The sequence below is a fragment of the Hypanus sabinus genome, unplaced genomic scaffold (assembly GCF_030144855.1).
Source record: "Hypanus sabinus isolate sHypSab1 unplaced genomic scaffold, sHypSab1.hap1 scaffold_2461, whole genome shotgun sequence".
Lineage (NCBI taxonomy): Eukaryota > Metazoa > Chordata > Chondrichthyes > Myliobatiformes > Dasyatidae > Hypanus > Hypanus sabinus.
The window spans coordinates 1-16542 of NW_026780583.1; the positions used below are offsets into that span (position 1 = coordinate 1).

The 16542-nt window shown below is 45.7% G+C and overlaps 1 protein-coding gene across 1 annotated transcript; it reads right to left on the reverse strand.

Moving 5' to 3' along the window:
- Positions 1–5450: 5450 nt before the first annotated feature.
- On the reverse strand, positions 5451–7639 carry LOC132387982 (vasopressin V2 receptor-like). Its single transcript, XM_059960318.1, has 2 exons — positions 7570–7639; positions 5451–6379 (listed from the first exon to the last, which is right to left on the reverse strand). The coding sequence occupies exons 1-2, from the start codon at positions 7637–7639 to the stop codon at positions 5451–5453; spliced, it is 999 nt and encodes a 332-aa protein (XP_059816301.1).
- Between the last annotated feature and the right edge of the window lie 8903 nt (positions 7640–16542).

The following is a 16542-nucleotide window of genomic DNA, read 5'->3' on the forward strand; positions in this document are numbered from 1 at the left end:
GTTGTACTGATGTGGTCATTCGGTTATGACCCCTCCGTTCTTGCTGGACCGTTCTTCCGTGGTGGACTCGTCACTCTGGCATGAGTGGACACACACACAAACCCCCACCGGTCCTGCCGTCACGCTGTGAGCTTTGTGACCGATCTCCCGATTCGTTCCTCAAAGCCCCCACCTTCCTATGGGTGCACAACACTCTTGCAGTGTCTCGTGACGTGTCTCCCGGTGTCTCAGCAGACCCGTCCTTTATCTCCCCTGACGGGGTATCAACCATCCATCAACTGACCATGTCCATGTCCATCAAACTGGCCACTCCCTCCTGTCTCAGCAGACCCGTCATTTATGTCCCCTGACGGGGTATCAGCCATCCATCAACTGACCATGTCCATCAAACTGGCCACTCCCTCCTGTCTCAGCAGGCACCTGGCATCACTCTGCTGTGTCAGCAGGGATCCACACGAACAGGCCAAATGTCCTTGGCGTTGAAGTCAACAATTAGCGAAGAAGCCATAATACTAAATCATCCATTTTAATCCTTGTCTCTCTCTCTCTCCCATCTGCAACAGGATGCCTCCCACCCACCCCATCCCTCTCTCTCTCGTTAGCAGCATAGGTCACAGGGGTTTCAACTTGAACCCCATCTCCAACTGGTTTTCTCATCACACATAACACCCCCACCCTTAAAAGTATTTTACCGGGGGGGGGGGGAATTCAATAGTAGGGCACATTACAGAATCTAATATAATACAGATGCAGTCATTAACCAACAGAGTAACACAGATATAATTTCAATTCTAACATCTAGATAAACCATCAGCAATGACAGTGTCAGTTCCCTTTACATGTTGTATTTTAATATCAAATTCTTATAACGCCAGACTCCAACTTAATAACTGTCTATTTTTATTCTTCATATTAGTCAGAAATACCAATGGGTTGTGATCAGTATAAACTATCAATGACTTCTGTGCCGGACAAATGTAAACCTCACAATGCTGTTACTCCAGAACAAGTGACCATAATTCTTTTTCTACAATACCTCTGATGCACATTGAACTTCCTACAGAAATAAGCCACTGGGTGTTCAATTTCCTCCTCAGCTCTCTGCAGTACGACTGCCCCTGCAGCCTCGTCGCTTGCGTCGGTTGCCAGGGAGAAGGGTTTCGAAAAGTCAAGTGCTTTTAACTCAGGGTGGTAACATAGTACAGTTCTCAGCCTCTCAAAGGCTTCTTGGCAAGGATTGCTCCACACATACGTTTCATCCTTTTGTAAGGGCTTTGTAAGAGGGAGGGCAATATCCGCAAAGTTCATACAAAATATCGGTAGTACCCCCCCCCCCCCATTCCCAGAAACCTTCTTAGTGCCCTCTTATCAGTCGGTACGGGAACTTCAGAAATGGCCTGTACTTCCGCCTGCACAGGAGCCAGCTGCCCCTGTCCTACCGCATACCCCAGGTATGTGAACCTGGCATGGCCGAACTCACTTTTGGCGAGGTTCACTGTGAGATTGTCTGCAGATATTCGTTTAAACAGTTCCTCCCACAGCCTGAATGTGCTCGTCCCACGTATCACTCCACACCACGAAATCGTCAATGTGAGCCCCTGTGATCTTTAATCCTTTAATCACTGAGTCAATCATTCTCTGAAATGTCCCTGGAGCGTTTTACATTCCAGAAGGCAAGACATTATACTCATATTACCCTGATGGAGTGACAAATGCTGAAATTTCTCGAGCCTGTCAACTAAAGGAACACACCAGTATCCTTCTAGCAAGTCAATCTTGGTGATGTATCTCGCCTTACCCACTTTATCAATGCAATCATCCACCTTGAGGGTAGGGTAAGCATCAGTCTTTGTGATGGCATTCACCTTCCTGTAATCTGTACAGAACCTTACACTACCATCAGGTTTCGGGACAACCACGCATGGAGATGCCCACGCTGAGGAAGATTCCTGATTAATACCAGCAGCTACCATATGTTCAATTTCTTTTTTCCACTAGCTTGCTCCTTTCCAAATTCATCCGATGGGGGGGGTGGGTGCTTAATAGGCTGGGCTGAAGTAACAATGACATCATCTGTTGTTCCCTCACATCTCCTCGGAACGTCTGGGCATAAATCTGCATGCCGGTTAATTAGCTTTGTCAGCTGTTCCCTCTGTCCAGGCTTCAAATGCGTGACCTTATCAGCAAAGTTGGCCAAAATAACAGAGTTCTCTAGTCTGGTGGGCACTATGTTTATCTATTCAAGATGCTCGGGCCCCTCATTATCAATCCTTACAGCCTCGTTTGTTTTCGTGACCGCACCGACTGGCACAGCTTTTGAATCACGGTAACCTTTCAGCACATCAACGTGTACCAACCGGCTCGGCTTCCTCCTGTCAGGGGTTTCGATAACATAGTTCAGAGAGTGTATTTTCTTAATTACCTTGTACGGACCTTGGACGTTCGCCTGTAGGGAGTTGGTCACTAATGGGAACAGAACCAAGACCTTATCGCCCACTTGAAATACCTGTTCACGTGCTCGTCTATCATACCACTGCTTCATTTTAATTTGGGAGTCTCGCAGATTTTCCTTGGCAAGGTCACATATCCTGCTGAGCCTCTCTCGGAATTTCAAAACATAGTCAATCACATTGACATGCACTGTCGGGTTAGACCATTTAACTAAGTAAGGCCAGAGGTCCCTTTGGCCTGTGACCGAAAACAATCTCAAATGGGTTAAACCCCACAGACTCATCAATCGTGTTCCGCTTAACCCTATGTACCGTTTCCCTTCCTCCAAAGTGTCCACCTAGGGGTATCTTGTGGGCCACGGTCAATATGTCGTCCCGAGGAACCTTTGGAACCACCACCTGGTGTACTACCGCCCATTCCTCATCTGCCGGCATGGTGGTCGGCCTCCACTTTCTCATTAATACCCCCTCCTTCATATAGTAGCCCACTGGTTCCTTCTTAAATCCCGCTTCAGAGAGAGCTTTCTCCTTCAACGCCACAAGCTCCTCATCACGTCTCTGCTCTTTTATAAGTTCCTTCCTCGCCAATGGTAAATCCACCACCTCTCCTTACTCAGCTCCACTATCCTCTTTCATCTCATCCTCTAACCCCTTCCGATACAGGGTCGGTAAAAACGTCTCAGCGAAATCCACGTCTGCTGCAGATACCTCAGGGCCTTTTCCAGCCGCCCTTTTCACCGTGCTTCGGGTGACTGCGCAGGCGGGATAAACTTCAGAATCTGTAGGCGGGTCCTCAGCAGCCACAAGCTTACTCGTCAGCTGAACCGTTAAATTGACTTCACCCTGACCAGGTGCCAATTTAATGTTTACCACACTCAGCACTGTCATTAAGCTTAGAAAGACGATGTTTACATTCAGAAAGTCCCCAAACCGTCCATCAAATCCACTTTTTTGACCTTTACTTCGATTGGTCCCCACAGTAACCCAGACAGGTGGCCTCTCAAACCCAAAAACAAAACAATCCTTTTTCTCTACATTGTAATCTTGAACAACAGCCCCTTTCTCAATATTGTCCATAAAATTCACATCGCCAGCTTTCATCTGATCACTAGCTTTTAGAACACCTTCTGACAAAAGTGACTAAGAATCCTCAATTTCCACTGGTGCCAGGGTCAACCGATTTCTCACTGAACCAAGTGCATCTGATCCAAAAGGACTGCATTCCCTTTTGACCAAATCAGACACCTCAGACCTTTCCTGAGTTTCAACACAAGTTTCAGTACCCGGTGAACCCACAGGTACCACCATAACCTGAACACAGGCAAACGGGACACCTGCCTCTTCTAGGATATCAATACCAGTCCCAGCTTCAAATTCCAAGTTCCCCTGATCCTCCCAGTTACTCTCTGGGCAACTCACATCGGGAGTAAACTCAACCTTGCGGGTTAAAACAACCTCGTCTGCTAACCCAGCAGACTCCCTCAAGGTAGCAGCATTCTTTTCATCTCGGACTGCCCTTACATCATCGGGAACACACTCCTTAAAATCTTCAACTACAACCAACTCTTTCAGGCTATATACATCATGAGTGTCCAACACTGGACCTTCAGACTGCCACATCTTCCTCTCGAATTGTCTCTGTCTTTCCCTTCCCTCTCTCTGTCTCCGTGCTTCTTCCACCCTTAACTTAACTATCTCTCTCTTCATCTCTTCCAGACAGGTCTGGACCTCTAGAGGAAAATTTTCTACCTCCTTTTCACTAAAGCACTTAGTAAAAATATTGTGCTCCATTATTATCATTCGGAGTTCCCCCTTCGTCATATCTGTCTGTGGCTTGAGTTGCAATGCATTAACAACTTCCCACAACTCCTCCTTCTTAGCTTTCCAAAAGCCTGACTTAACAGAAATCTCTCAACTTCCCACAACTCATCCTTCTTAGCTTTCCAAAAGCCTACAGGGACTGAACTTAACAGACATCCCTCAACATCAAAATCCATCAAATCCAATAAATCAGGCAGACAGTACAACAGGTTTGAGTGACATTGAAGCTTGTGGAAGGGAAATGCGAGATTGCTTTGGTTCAGTCGGCTTTAGACCAGGTGAGAATCAGCTTCTCGTGCTCCTTGTTAATAACCTGAATAAATCAGTTTTCACGGAATCCCGGCATTTTAGGGACTGGTTAGCTGGGCTTGCTGCGGAGCGTTGGTGAGAGTATCGCCTCCCTAAAGTATGAACCATATTAAATTTAATTAGAAAGTGAATGCGAGTCACCTGTACATGATTTAATAAAATCAGTTTGAAAAGGAATACATTGTGTGCTTATTTATTAGTTTTCACAGAAGGTACTCAAATATTTAGGCGTTGATCTCTGACTCCTGTAAGGGCTGATTTCCGTAACCAGGCATCTCGCGGGGTAACATCGAATATAATGTCTACAGGATCGGGAGTAGAAGATCGCCTTCTATTGCCGAGGGGTGTCTGGTCAATTGAGGAGGTTCCAGTACAGCTGAGTGGCACTGCCGATCACGAAATAAATGGAACCACACAACGTAAGCTAAACTAACACAGGATCTTTTGAAAGCCGATGTAACTTATTTCCAATTTTGTATTCTTATACTAATTATTCGAAAAGTTTTTGTCCCTCTTTTCCGCTGTTTGACGTGATACAGTTTGGCAGATCGGGAAATATGGAATAAGGGTGTTATTGACCGTAGCTCTCTGATGTTTTACAGAGATCCAATGTTGGGTGCAAATAATCTGGTTTCTATAACATTGAAATAAAGCTTGTCTAATTCAATACTGTTCCATCCGGCCCATTCCGCGCATTCGTAAATTTTATTTCTACCTTGAGTTAATTCTTATCAGATACAAATGAGACACTTTCAGTTACCAGCATCGGGATGTTTTAAATGAGAATCTTTATCTTATTATCGAACTAAAAGCGCGGATCTTTTACAAAATGTTGCCTGTTGTAAGACGTGTGCGAGCTGGAACTGAGTTCTACTCAGGGGAAAAAGCATTAGATGATCTGACATTTCTCTTGATCAATTCCCGGATAAGCGTCCAACGAGACAGTATCAACGTTCTCAACTCTGCCCTGAATTTAGTTTGTGTCGCTGCATAAATACACGTGTTTGTACAGGAACTCATGTTCGTGAGCAGAGCCCCGGCTTGAGCAGCGATATATCGGGTAGAGTTATAGTCGCGATCAAAATACATGGTTATGCTGGCGATAATATCGGTCACTGCCGACGGCAGCCAAAATAGCATGAAGCTGCCCGATACACAGAACAGTAATATGATGCCCTTTTTCCTGTTCTCCATTTCCGGGTCACGTTCAATCTTACTCTTATGGGTTCGGAAGCCCCGCCGGGATTTGCTGGTCACGAAGATATGCCTGGCCGTCATGCCATTAAACAGAATTATTAAACCGGATGCGCACAGGTTTTGAAAGGATTTGAATCTGCTGAACGCGACGAAAGTTGGAGAGTTAAAGATGTCCAATTTCGGGCGAATACCCCACGAAATATTTCCAATTATTCGTTGAGGCTGAAATGCAAACAAGAAGTGTATATTCTCCAAGCAAAGCCCCGCCAGTATTACTGCTGCCAGGATTCTGGCTGTCTTCACTCTGCAGTATTTTGTTTTAAACTTCTGACAACATATGGCAACATATCGATCACAGGTGAAGGCCACCGTGTACCACCGTGATAGTTCCAGAGTGACCGCCAGCACGTAGATCGTGGCTTTAAGGACTTCCGTATAATGCAGAAAAGAACTTGACAGGCGGAATATTAAAATCTCATAGACAAGGACATTGATGAGAATGACCGATAGATCTGACACCGCCATCATCGTCATGTAGGCAGAGATGCATTTGGAAAGACCGCATTTTCCTCGGGACAGAATGATAATTGTTAACAAATTAGCTGCAACAGATAAAACAAACGACAGATAAAGACATCACTAAGGGAGGATGACAGGGGTATCTTACAACTTATTTCTGAAATGCGTTCGGATGTATTTCTGTTTAGTCCGGTGGTCTGAGGGTGAGCATAGGCAGGACGGAAAGGCACTTCGCAGTGTGATCTTCACCAGCTGGAAAAGGGCTGAGAAACAGCACGTGTAATTTACTGGGAGCCTGGGTAATGTGCTGCCCTGCAGGAGGGTAAACCAGGTTACCATTGCATGGTGAATGGTAGGCTGTGAGGTGCTCCGCATAAAAGAAACGGAGCTGTAAATACAGATCCGTCATTCATTTAGAGTAAAACACTGGGTAAACCGGGCGGCACAGAGATCATTTTGCACATCGGCCATCACAAATCAGAACTCTGAGCGCAGGGGTTGAGTTATTGAATTGAGGTTGTACAATACGTAATTGAAACCGAATTCGTAGTATTGTTTACAATTCTACTCACCTTCGAACTGAAATTATATCAAAATTCAGGACAGAGTTCAAAATATTTACAAGGATACTGACGGGAATTAGAGATTTTTGTATACTTTAGGGGTATAATTGGTGTAAATGTATTTCAGCCTTTTCCCCTCAGGTTGTGTGAGACTATTTTGAACGATCATAGGATTCGCGTGAAACCTGAAATGCTTCGGGGGTAATCAGAGAAAGGTTATTTACTCAGAGGTTGCTGCGAGTGTGGAAACAGCTCCCTGCGGAGCGGACGGTGCGGGATCTGTTGTACCACGTAAGATAAGCTTGTAAAGGGCCAAGGTGGGAGGGAGGTAGATGAATATCAGCCAGGTGCCGGTAGATAGGACCACAGAGGTTCAAGTCGCCATGGCGGGCTGAATGACCACTTTTTGTGTTGTACACTTTTATTTTCCAACGGGCACGATGAAAAATACATTAACTCCTGAGCGAAACACTACTGCTATTTTAGCGATGGTATCCCTCCGTTCCCTTTGCACCGGACATGAGGAGACGGCCTCCTGTGTCTGGAGGAAAGTCTCCTCACCGGTCGTGTGGACACGGAACGATACAGCGACTATTGAGCAGCTTGTACAATGGACACATCGCGGCGCATCTTCTGATCATACTTCATAAAGAATATCAATGTCTTGCAGAAGGCCAACAGCTGTTAGACACTGTATTAATACAACTTACCGGGTAAACCAAACACCGCTAGAACAGGGTAACAAACGTCTTTCACCTGTAGGATCGCCGGTCGACTCATGTTCGATTGCTTGAATTATCTCCCGTTGTGCAGTTCACATCAGCGTGTGACTCGGACCACGACACCCTGCTAATTTATAGGGAACACGAATTCTCCGTCACGGGTAAGCGGGTTGTGCAATGAATGACGTTATTTTCAGCCAATGAAGCACACAAGGGTTGATGTTCCGCTCCGGTGCCACCTGTTCCCCAGCTGATGGACTGAGCAGCTGGATCATGAAGCTCCCTCAATCATATTCCACAACAGAACACCCCCACCCCCGAGGGAGTGACGTCAGCGCTCCCCTCGCCTGCGGAGACCATCTCTCCAGGAGGGTCCTTTCGTTGTCCCACAGCAACTCAGTGAAAAGGTCACGCTCCGTTCCGTAACTGCATTTGTCACCCAGCGTTCTGCTGATTCCCACTGACTATAACATTACTGATGCTGTGCTTGCCTTTACTTTTCACAGAATAATCCTTCAATAAACTTTCTCATCATACGTCCAGTCTAATATCAACCCGTTAGTCTCTGTCTCACCTTATAGGCTGTGATTCCTTCCTGAATGTGACGTCATTGAAACCAAACAATTGATGCAGAAACCCGGCAATGGGGTAGTGACGCGACTCTACCGTCACTGATGATATATTCTGTTATAGCTGGTGGAGAGTCAGTGTTATATATGATATGGTTACTCCAAACAAGCAGATATAAATCACCTCCATCAGCACTGAAAATGCTGATATTTAATCGTTTAGAGCCGCCTGTGCCTCCACATTACTTCGGTGTGCGGACCGAAGCCGCTTGTTCCCATGAAACTTCTCAGACTTCGTCGGAGAGATTACAAAGTTGCACCTTCACTGAGCAAGCGACATTACCAATGAAATAGAAGAGGATGTCACTGAGGTTTTATTTCCGTTAGCTGAGATTAGTATGACCAGAGCATTCGCTACGATATTCAGGGTTTAAATGTTGCAGATTGTCTTACACCTTTCATCTACAAAGTATATGGGTGATAAGGAACTTCCGACATCACACACTGTTGGAGGTAAGGAGACACAAAATGCTGTTTTTTTTTTTTGTTACGATCTCATAAAATGTTATATACAAAGTTACCGGCTCAGTGCTGGGACCGGGGATTAACGTGCTTGAGCGGAGCGACGTCGGCGCCTCAGAAGGTGTCAGACTACAAGGTTGAGTGGTGATGCACACTGAACACTGTCAGTGATCCCCACTCCTGAAAAGTACATTTTGTAAATTAGATAAATTCGCGCAGTGTGGTGATGAACCACTGAGTGTATGTGCGCTGGCGGGTATGTGATACGAAACAAGAATACGTCAACAACCAGGCAGAACGGCCACTGTTCGTGAGATAATGTCCACAGTTCATCAATGTACACATGCGTATGTCGGAGTACATCGGAATTAGGTGGATGATGTATGATATTCTGTCTGCCTTCGGGGCTGAGGTAAATCAAATGTCAAGTCCATCTCAGTGCCGGGGTTATTTACATTAAGCAATTCTCTACAAACATATCAGACAGTTTTGTAAATCAGCACGTTCGCCAATTGAAGCATCAGCCACCCTCAATGTTCTTCATCATTCCAATAGATTCAAAGTCTGTTCCAATTGCGAAGACATCAAATTTCAGGAAGTATCGGCGTTACAGGGAAGATACCAGCATGCATTGCGGACTGGCTGACGGACAGGAGGTGGCAGTGGCTGGCTGCCAGTGATTAGTGGTGTTCCTCAGAGGTCAGTATTGGGAACATACTTTTCCAACTTTTGTCAGTGATTTGGATAATGGAATTGATGGCTTTGTGGCAAGGTTTGCACATGATACAAAGACAGCAGGAGGGGTAGGTAGTACCACGCAAGCAATGCGATTACAGCAAAACTTGGACAAATTGCAAGAGTGGGCAAACATTGGGCTGATGGAATACAGTGTGGAGAAAAGAATGGTCACCATTTTATTAAAATGAACAATAGTGCGGACTGTTATCAAAATGGGGAAAAAAACCCAAACATTAGGATGCAGATGAAGTTAGGAGTCCCTGTGGAGGACTTGCAGAAGTTGAAGCTACAGGCTGAGTTTGTGGTAAAGAAGGCAATTGCAATGTAAGCATTTACTTCAGTTGGAACAGGATATAAAAGCAAGGAGATAATGCTGAACCTTTATGAGTCAGTTGTCAGGCCGCACTTGGAGTGATGTCATCAGCTAGAAGCCCCAGATCACAGAAAGGATCTGTTGTTATTGGAAAGAGTCAAGAGGACATTCACAAGAATGATTCCGGGAAGGACTGAGCTGGCATATGGAGAGCGTTTGGCAGTTTCGGGTCTGTATTCACTGGAATTTAGAAGCATACACGGGGATCTCACTGAAACCTAACGAATTTTGAAAGGACTAGATAGGGTGAATATGGAGAGGATGTCTCCTATAGTGGGGGCACCCAGACGAGGGCCTCAAAATTCTCAAAATATCCTCAAAATTGATGGACCAACTTTCGGACCAGAGGCAAAGGGGATTTTTTTTTAAGATAGAGAGTAGCGTGTCTGTGGAGGGCTCGGCCACAGACTGAGGTGGAGGCAAAGTCCGTTGGTGTATTTAACACAGAAGCTGATCGTTTCCTGAGAGCCCAAAGCATCGAAGGATGTGGTGAGAAGGAAGATTTATAGAGTTGTGTGGGATCCGGGTTCAGCCATGATGAAATGGAAATACAGACACGATGGGCTGAAGGTCCCAATTATGCGGATGGTCTTATGGTCTAAAGATTGCTTCAGGGTGAATTATCGAAATTGTCCAACACTCAAGTTCAATTTAAAGCTGAAGTTCAGATATATTTTTATTGCTCTGTACACATGTATGCAGCGAAATGAAACAGGGACCAAGGTGCAAAGCACAGAACATATATCACATACAGCACATAAAATAATATCAAAGCAATACAATAATATTAACAGGTAGAATATGCTGTCGAAATACAAGTTGACATAAAGTGCATATACGACATGTAGTTTCTGACAGATCAATCTCAGGAGCAGCAGACAGAACAAATCAGGCCGACTCAGAACTATTTCAGACTAAAGGACTTTATTTTTACGTGATATCACGGGGAACCTCTGCACCTAAAGGCGGTGCTTGGGTCTCTGTTTGTCTTGCAGACCCGCTTCATTGTATAGACACAGATTACGTGACTTAAAGCTCTTAACAAGAGCATTGCTTGACTCTGAACTTAGGACTAGATTTCAACAAACAACGTGATTCGGATCTTCGAACGAGATTGCAACAAACAAGAGCTTTACGTAAATGCGAGGCCACGACATCTTTCGTGTAAGGACTTTAGCTGAATTCCAAGACCTGCAAGGATTTTAGAAAAATTTTAAGAGAATTCACAGGCGATTAGGTTAACCCCTACGTATCCAAAGGGTCTTAAATTCTTCCACAATTCACTCGTTGATGATCCTTTCTGATCAACACTCCTGATGATTCATTTCCTCCTCTTCGTCAGAGGGGGTTCAGTTCCCTCCGGAAAGTGTATTTCCTTGCCAGGATGTACCTCCTCTGCCCACCAGCTTCGCTTACTGCGAATTTCTCTCACCATCTGGGGGTAACATAGGGTCATTTTCAGTTCCGAATAAGGCTCTTTTTATTGACTGGTCACAGTACAATAGTAATACTCCACATACACAGCATCCTAAAACACATATTATTACCACTAGAATTATCCCATGGGTAATCCAGCTTCCCCAGTCAGAAAACCATTCCTCTATTATTTCTCACCATTTCGTTCCTGAACCAAAATTCTTAATCTGTTTCTCTATCTTCGTAATCTCCTTAATCTTTCCCCTTATGTGTTCACTAAGGTCAGTTATGTTTCCTGAAGCATCGGGAATGTAAGAACAAAATTCCTGCCCTACCACGGCGCATGTCCCCCCTTTTACGGCTCATAACATGTCCAGGGCCATTCTATTTTGCGAGGCTACCATTCTAAGGGCAACTACCTCTGTTGTTATGTCTTTCACTGACGTCTGCACGTCAGTTAGGGCATCGGCAGTGCCATCGTCCAATACCTGTAGAGTGGTTGCCATAATAATAATAATTTATCGCGAATTTCGGGCAATACCATATGAGGGAAATGCTGTCGTCCAAAACCTTTCACTTTTCGTTACCCTCTCTTACATAGCCTTAAATAAAGGTGTTGCGACATATCATTCATAGGATGCATGGAGGGCACTATATAGACCAGATAACAGCAGCCCGTCCAATTTCCTGGGGATACATTCTCACTTTCGCCTGGCGGCCTTGGAAGCCATGGAAAAACTCTGTCCACATATACCCAGTAAGTCCCATTAGACTAGGCGGTGGAGGACCCACCTTCCATTCAGTACAAGAACTACTGCACCAAAATGCCCCTATTCCCCTTGTCGTGTTATAATAATTTCCATTTACAGTTTTCTGTGTATTTACTAACTCGAAGGAGCGCATCCTTTTTTCCCTCCGTTGGGATAAAGAGGTGCCATCCTTTGAAGCAGGGACATCCACAATCCACTTCACAGACATCACAGTCCTTCTGCCAATCTCGTTCTAAAGCTGGAATAGGATGTGTTAAATAGCTTCGTAAGTTACACAGAAAGCATTTCACTTCCGCTCATGGGGACCCCTTCCACGGACATTCCCTGGGCGACATGCTGAGGAATCTTTACACTCACCCAACAAGAGTCCAACTCTTCACCTTAATGACTGGAATAAGTGACAAAAAGGTATTTCTGGACAAGGCCACACTGACTCCCCGCAGTATCAGTCCCCATAACAGCAAATGGCTTGTTCAGCTTCATGCTTTCTTGTCTTCCAACTCCTGGTGCAGTTCACCTAGTAGCGTGAATCCATTCTCCGTTTCCTTCAACTTTCCCCGCGGTTCCGGTTATTATCAGCACTGTGTAAGGGCTCTTTCACCTAGAAGAAAGAGAACGCTTTTTCAGCTCCTTTACATACACCCTATTACCGGGTTGGAAATGATGCATGTTCTCGCTTCCCACAGCGTTCTGCGCCTGTCTCACTGTCTCATGCAGCTTGGTGGCTGTTTTGCCCAATGCTTGGGCGTGCGCTGGGGTTTGTTAATTGTTCCAGATCAGGGCCAGTCTCTCAGTGGTAACCGGGGGTCGAATGACAGTAGTTCATGGGGCGCCCCATAAGAATTCCAGTGGCCCTATTTTTCCTGTTCCGCATAACACTATAGAGAGTGCCTCTGGCCCGGATAGCTGATTGTCCTGGTGCACTTTAAACAGGGCTACTTTCAGTTCCCCATTCGTCCTTTCGACTATCCCTGAGGATGGAGGCTGACATGGGATATGGAATTTCCATTGGAACCCCAAGGCCCGCACCAAATCATTCACCATTTGACCCGTGAAGTGTGTTCCCCTATCACTGTTTATTCGCATGTGTATTCCGTACCGGGGTATTAATTCTCTCCATAATATTTTTACCACTGTTCGAACATCATCCTTTCGTGTGGGATAGGCCTCCACCCATTGAGTGAACATGTCAACTATCACTGGCATGTATTTATACCCCGACGGCGGTGGCACATGAAGGAAATCAATTTGCAAAATTTCAAACGGCATTTTAGGCATCGGGAGATGTTAGAATTTCTCCGGCGATTTGCCCTGATCATTGCCCTGGCAAATGATTCACGCACTGGTAATTTCCTGTATTGTAGGTGTTATCCGGGTGCGTACCACTGATGATCGATTACATGCTGCATCCCTCCTTTACCCATATTGGCCTGGGCATGCGCCAGGCGGCACGGGGTCAAAAACAAGCTTCGAGGACACACCACCCTCCCGTCGGGGTGGAACCCAAAACCATCTTTATAGTGTCAGTGCGCCTTTTGCCATGCCTGCATTTCCTGTGGCCCAAAATTCTGCTGTGTTACCTGAAGCTCAGAGGGCTCTCGGGCAGAGAGAGGCGTGGGGTACGATTCGCGAAGGCCTTGTGAAATAGGATGTTGAGTTAAAACGAACTTCGTTGCGGCTTGGTCTGGTCGGTCATTTTCCTGGGAAAATTCATCTGCAGCATTGGTGTGTGACTCCAGATTTGATCATTTCTAGCTGCTAAGACAGTTGAATAGCTTCGAGAAGATTCAATACTAGTCGTGAATGTTTTATGCACTTCCCCACTGAGATTATGAAACCCCTATTTTTCCATATTTGCCCAAAATCATGCACCATCACAAAGGCGTATCGGGAGTCCCAATTCCTGGCCAATATACAAGCTATGGTGAGTGCAACATGTTCGGCTGCCTGCGCAGAAGTTCCTGGGGGCAGTGCATAGGCTCCCTCTGTCTGGAATAGATCAACTATGGTTCCCGGGGTCAGTACATAGGCTTCCTCTGTCTGGTATAGATCAACTATGGTTCCTGGGGTCAGTGCATAGGCTTCCTGTGTCTGGTATAGATCAACTATGGTTCCTGGGGTCAGTGCATAGGCTTCCTGTGTCTGGGATATATCGACTATGGTGTAACCTACTGACAATACGTCGTCTTTTGGCCGATGAGATGACTCGCCCGGTTGCATTCTTGGCAGCTGCGGCGCGGAGGGCGACATCATGTAGACGGCAATCGTGGATCCACTGACGGCAGTAGCCGACCATTCCCAGGAAGGAAAGGTCTTCCTTCTTCATCTTAGGCGGCGGCATTCGCAAGATAGCCGTTATTCAGTCCGGCCCTATCTCTCGAACTCTGGCCTTCAAGCGGAGAAGAAGGTAGTGCGCCACTGACTGGCAGAATTGTTGCTCCGATCGTAACATGCGATGTCTGCGAGCGGCTAGAAACAGGTGCAAAGCTATCGGGTCTTTTAAGCAGACTGATAGACCAGAAGACGCTACTAAGAGATCATAAGCATATTGTAGCAAAGTAGATTCCCCTCCTAGACACTAATCCGAATTGTACGTAACATTTGCTGCATACAGGGCTGCACTTTCGTTTTACCCCGGGTGGTAATAGAGTCCAAGTATATTGCTGTCCTTTATAAGTAAAAAATATACAGATATTGACCGTTTGGATGGAGGGGGATGGAGAAAAAGGCGGAACACAGGTTCACCACCGTATAAACTTCAGCACCGGCGGGAAAGGACGGGAGAATCATATTGATATCAGGTACCACTGGAACTATTGGAATCACGATATTATTGACGGCTCTTAAGCCTTGCACAAAGAGCCACTCATTGGTTCGACTGACTTTAGGTATGGGCAGTATGGGAATGTTACAGTGGCTCACGGTAGGTTAAGAACCCCTTGTTGGAGCAGTGAATCAATCACAGGGACTATGTGCTTTTCTGCCTCAGGGGCCAGTCGGTATTGCCTGATACATGGTAAGACTGCATTCTTCTTCAGTGTGACAGAGTAATCCCTTGCATTGAGTACCCTGCCCACATGCGTCCCGTGTCGAGCCCATAGTTTTGAGTCTATTGCTTTTAATGCCAGAGGAGCGGCCGGACTTGGTGTTTCGGGCGGCTGCTGTCTTTGGAACTTTGCTGAAAAGGAAGGCGGGCTCCCGACAAGTAGGAAATACCGGAAATGTTGCTGATTGCAATCGTTTTATCATTGGACCTGTCTGTTTAGAGTGGTACGGCGAGCGTATAGCAATGGTTAAATGAGGAACTGAATCTGTCTCCTGAAGAGACAGGGGCCGCTGTCCTTCAGTTAGGTTTACCGGAATACCCAACCCTTCTTTTCCGAAGCGAAGATAAGGTTGCGGGTATATTTCGCTTTTCTGACCCTCAGAAGTAAATGCCCTTTTCCTGTACTCCGGGACATCTTCTCCAGTATACCAGGCAGTAGAGTGCGATCGGGAGCAATACTGCACTACCTGCAGCAAGTACCACAAGGCTTCAATGCGTTCAATGCACTTGTGATTCATTTCCCGGGGGTACCTGCACATCATCGGTCCGCCAATCCTCATTCTCTCCAAGTGGGAACTGTCAGGTTTCTTTTAGGGCCACCCAAGAGCTACCATAAGCTCATCTGAACAGAATTCGTAAGTCTCCTGACAAAGGGTGCCACAGGGATCAGTGCTGGGCTCATTGTTATTTGTCAATTATATCAATGATCTGGATGACAATGTGGTAAATTAGATCAGCAAATTTGCTAATGATGCAAAGATTGAAGATGTAGTGAACAGTGACGAATGTTTTCAAAGCTTGCAGAGGGAATTGGACCAGCTGGAAATATGGGTTGACAAATGGCAAATGGAGTTTAATGCAGGCAAGTGTGATGTATTGCTCCTGTGTGAGGTATTGCAAGTGTGAGGAAGGACAAACCAAGGTGAACATGCAAGCTAAATGGTAGGACACTGATGGGGTGCAGTAGAGCAGGGTAATCTGGGAATACAGTTACATAATTCCGTACAACTGGCGTCACAGGTAGATAGGGTTCTGCAGACATCCTCTGGCACATTGGCCTTTATAACTCAGAATTAGAGTTGTAATATAATGTTGAGATTGTATAAGACACTGGTGGGGCCGAATTTGGAGAATTGTGTGCAGGTTTGGTAACCTAATTACAGGAATGCTATTAATTAGATTGAAAGAGTGCAGAGAAGGAATACAAGGCTGTTGTCGGGACTTGAGAAACTGAGTTACAGAGAAAAGATGAATAAGTTAGGACTTCTTCCTGGAGCGTGGAAGAATGAGGGCGAATTGATAGAGGTGTATAAAATTATAATGGGTATAGATGGAGTGAATGCAAGCAGGCTTTCTCCACTAAGGCCAGGGGAGAGAGAGAAAAAAACAGAGAAAAAGGGTTAAGGGTTAAAGGGGAAAAGGTTAAAGGGAACATTGGAGGGAGGCTTCTTCACACAGGGAGTGGTGGGAGTGTGGATTGAGCTTCCAGATTAAATGGTAAATGCAGGCTCACTTTTAACATTTAGG

Coding starts and splice junctions, on each gene's coding strand:
- LOC132387982 (XM_059960318.1), bottom strand. CDS start 7,639: ATGAGTCGACCGGCGATCCTACAGGTGAAAGACGTTTGTTACCCTGTT. Junction 6,380..7,569: donor AGCGGTGTTTGGTTTACCCG/GTAAGTTGTATT, acceptor TATCTGTTGCAG/CTAATTTGTTAACAATTATC.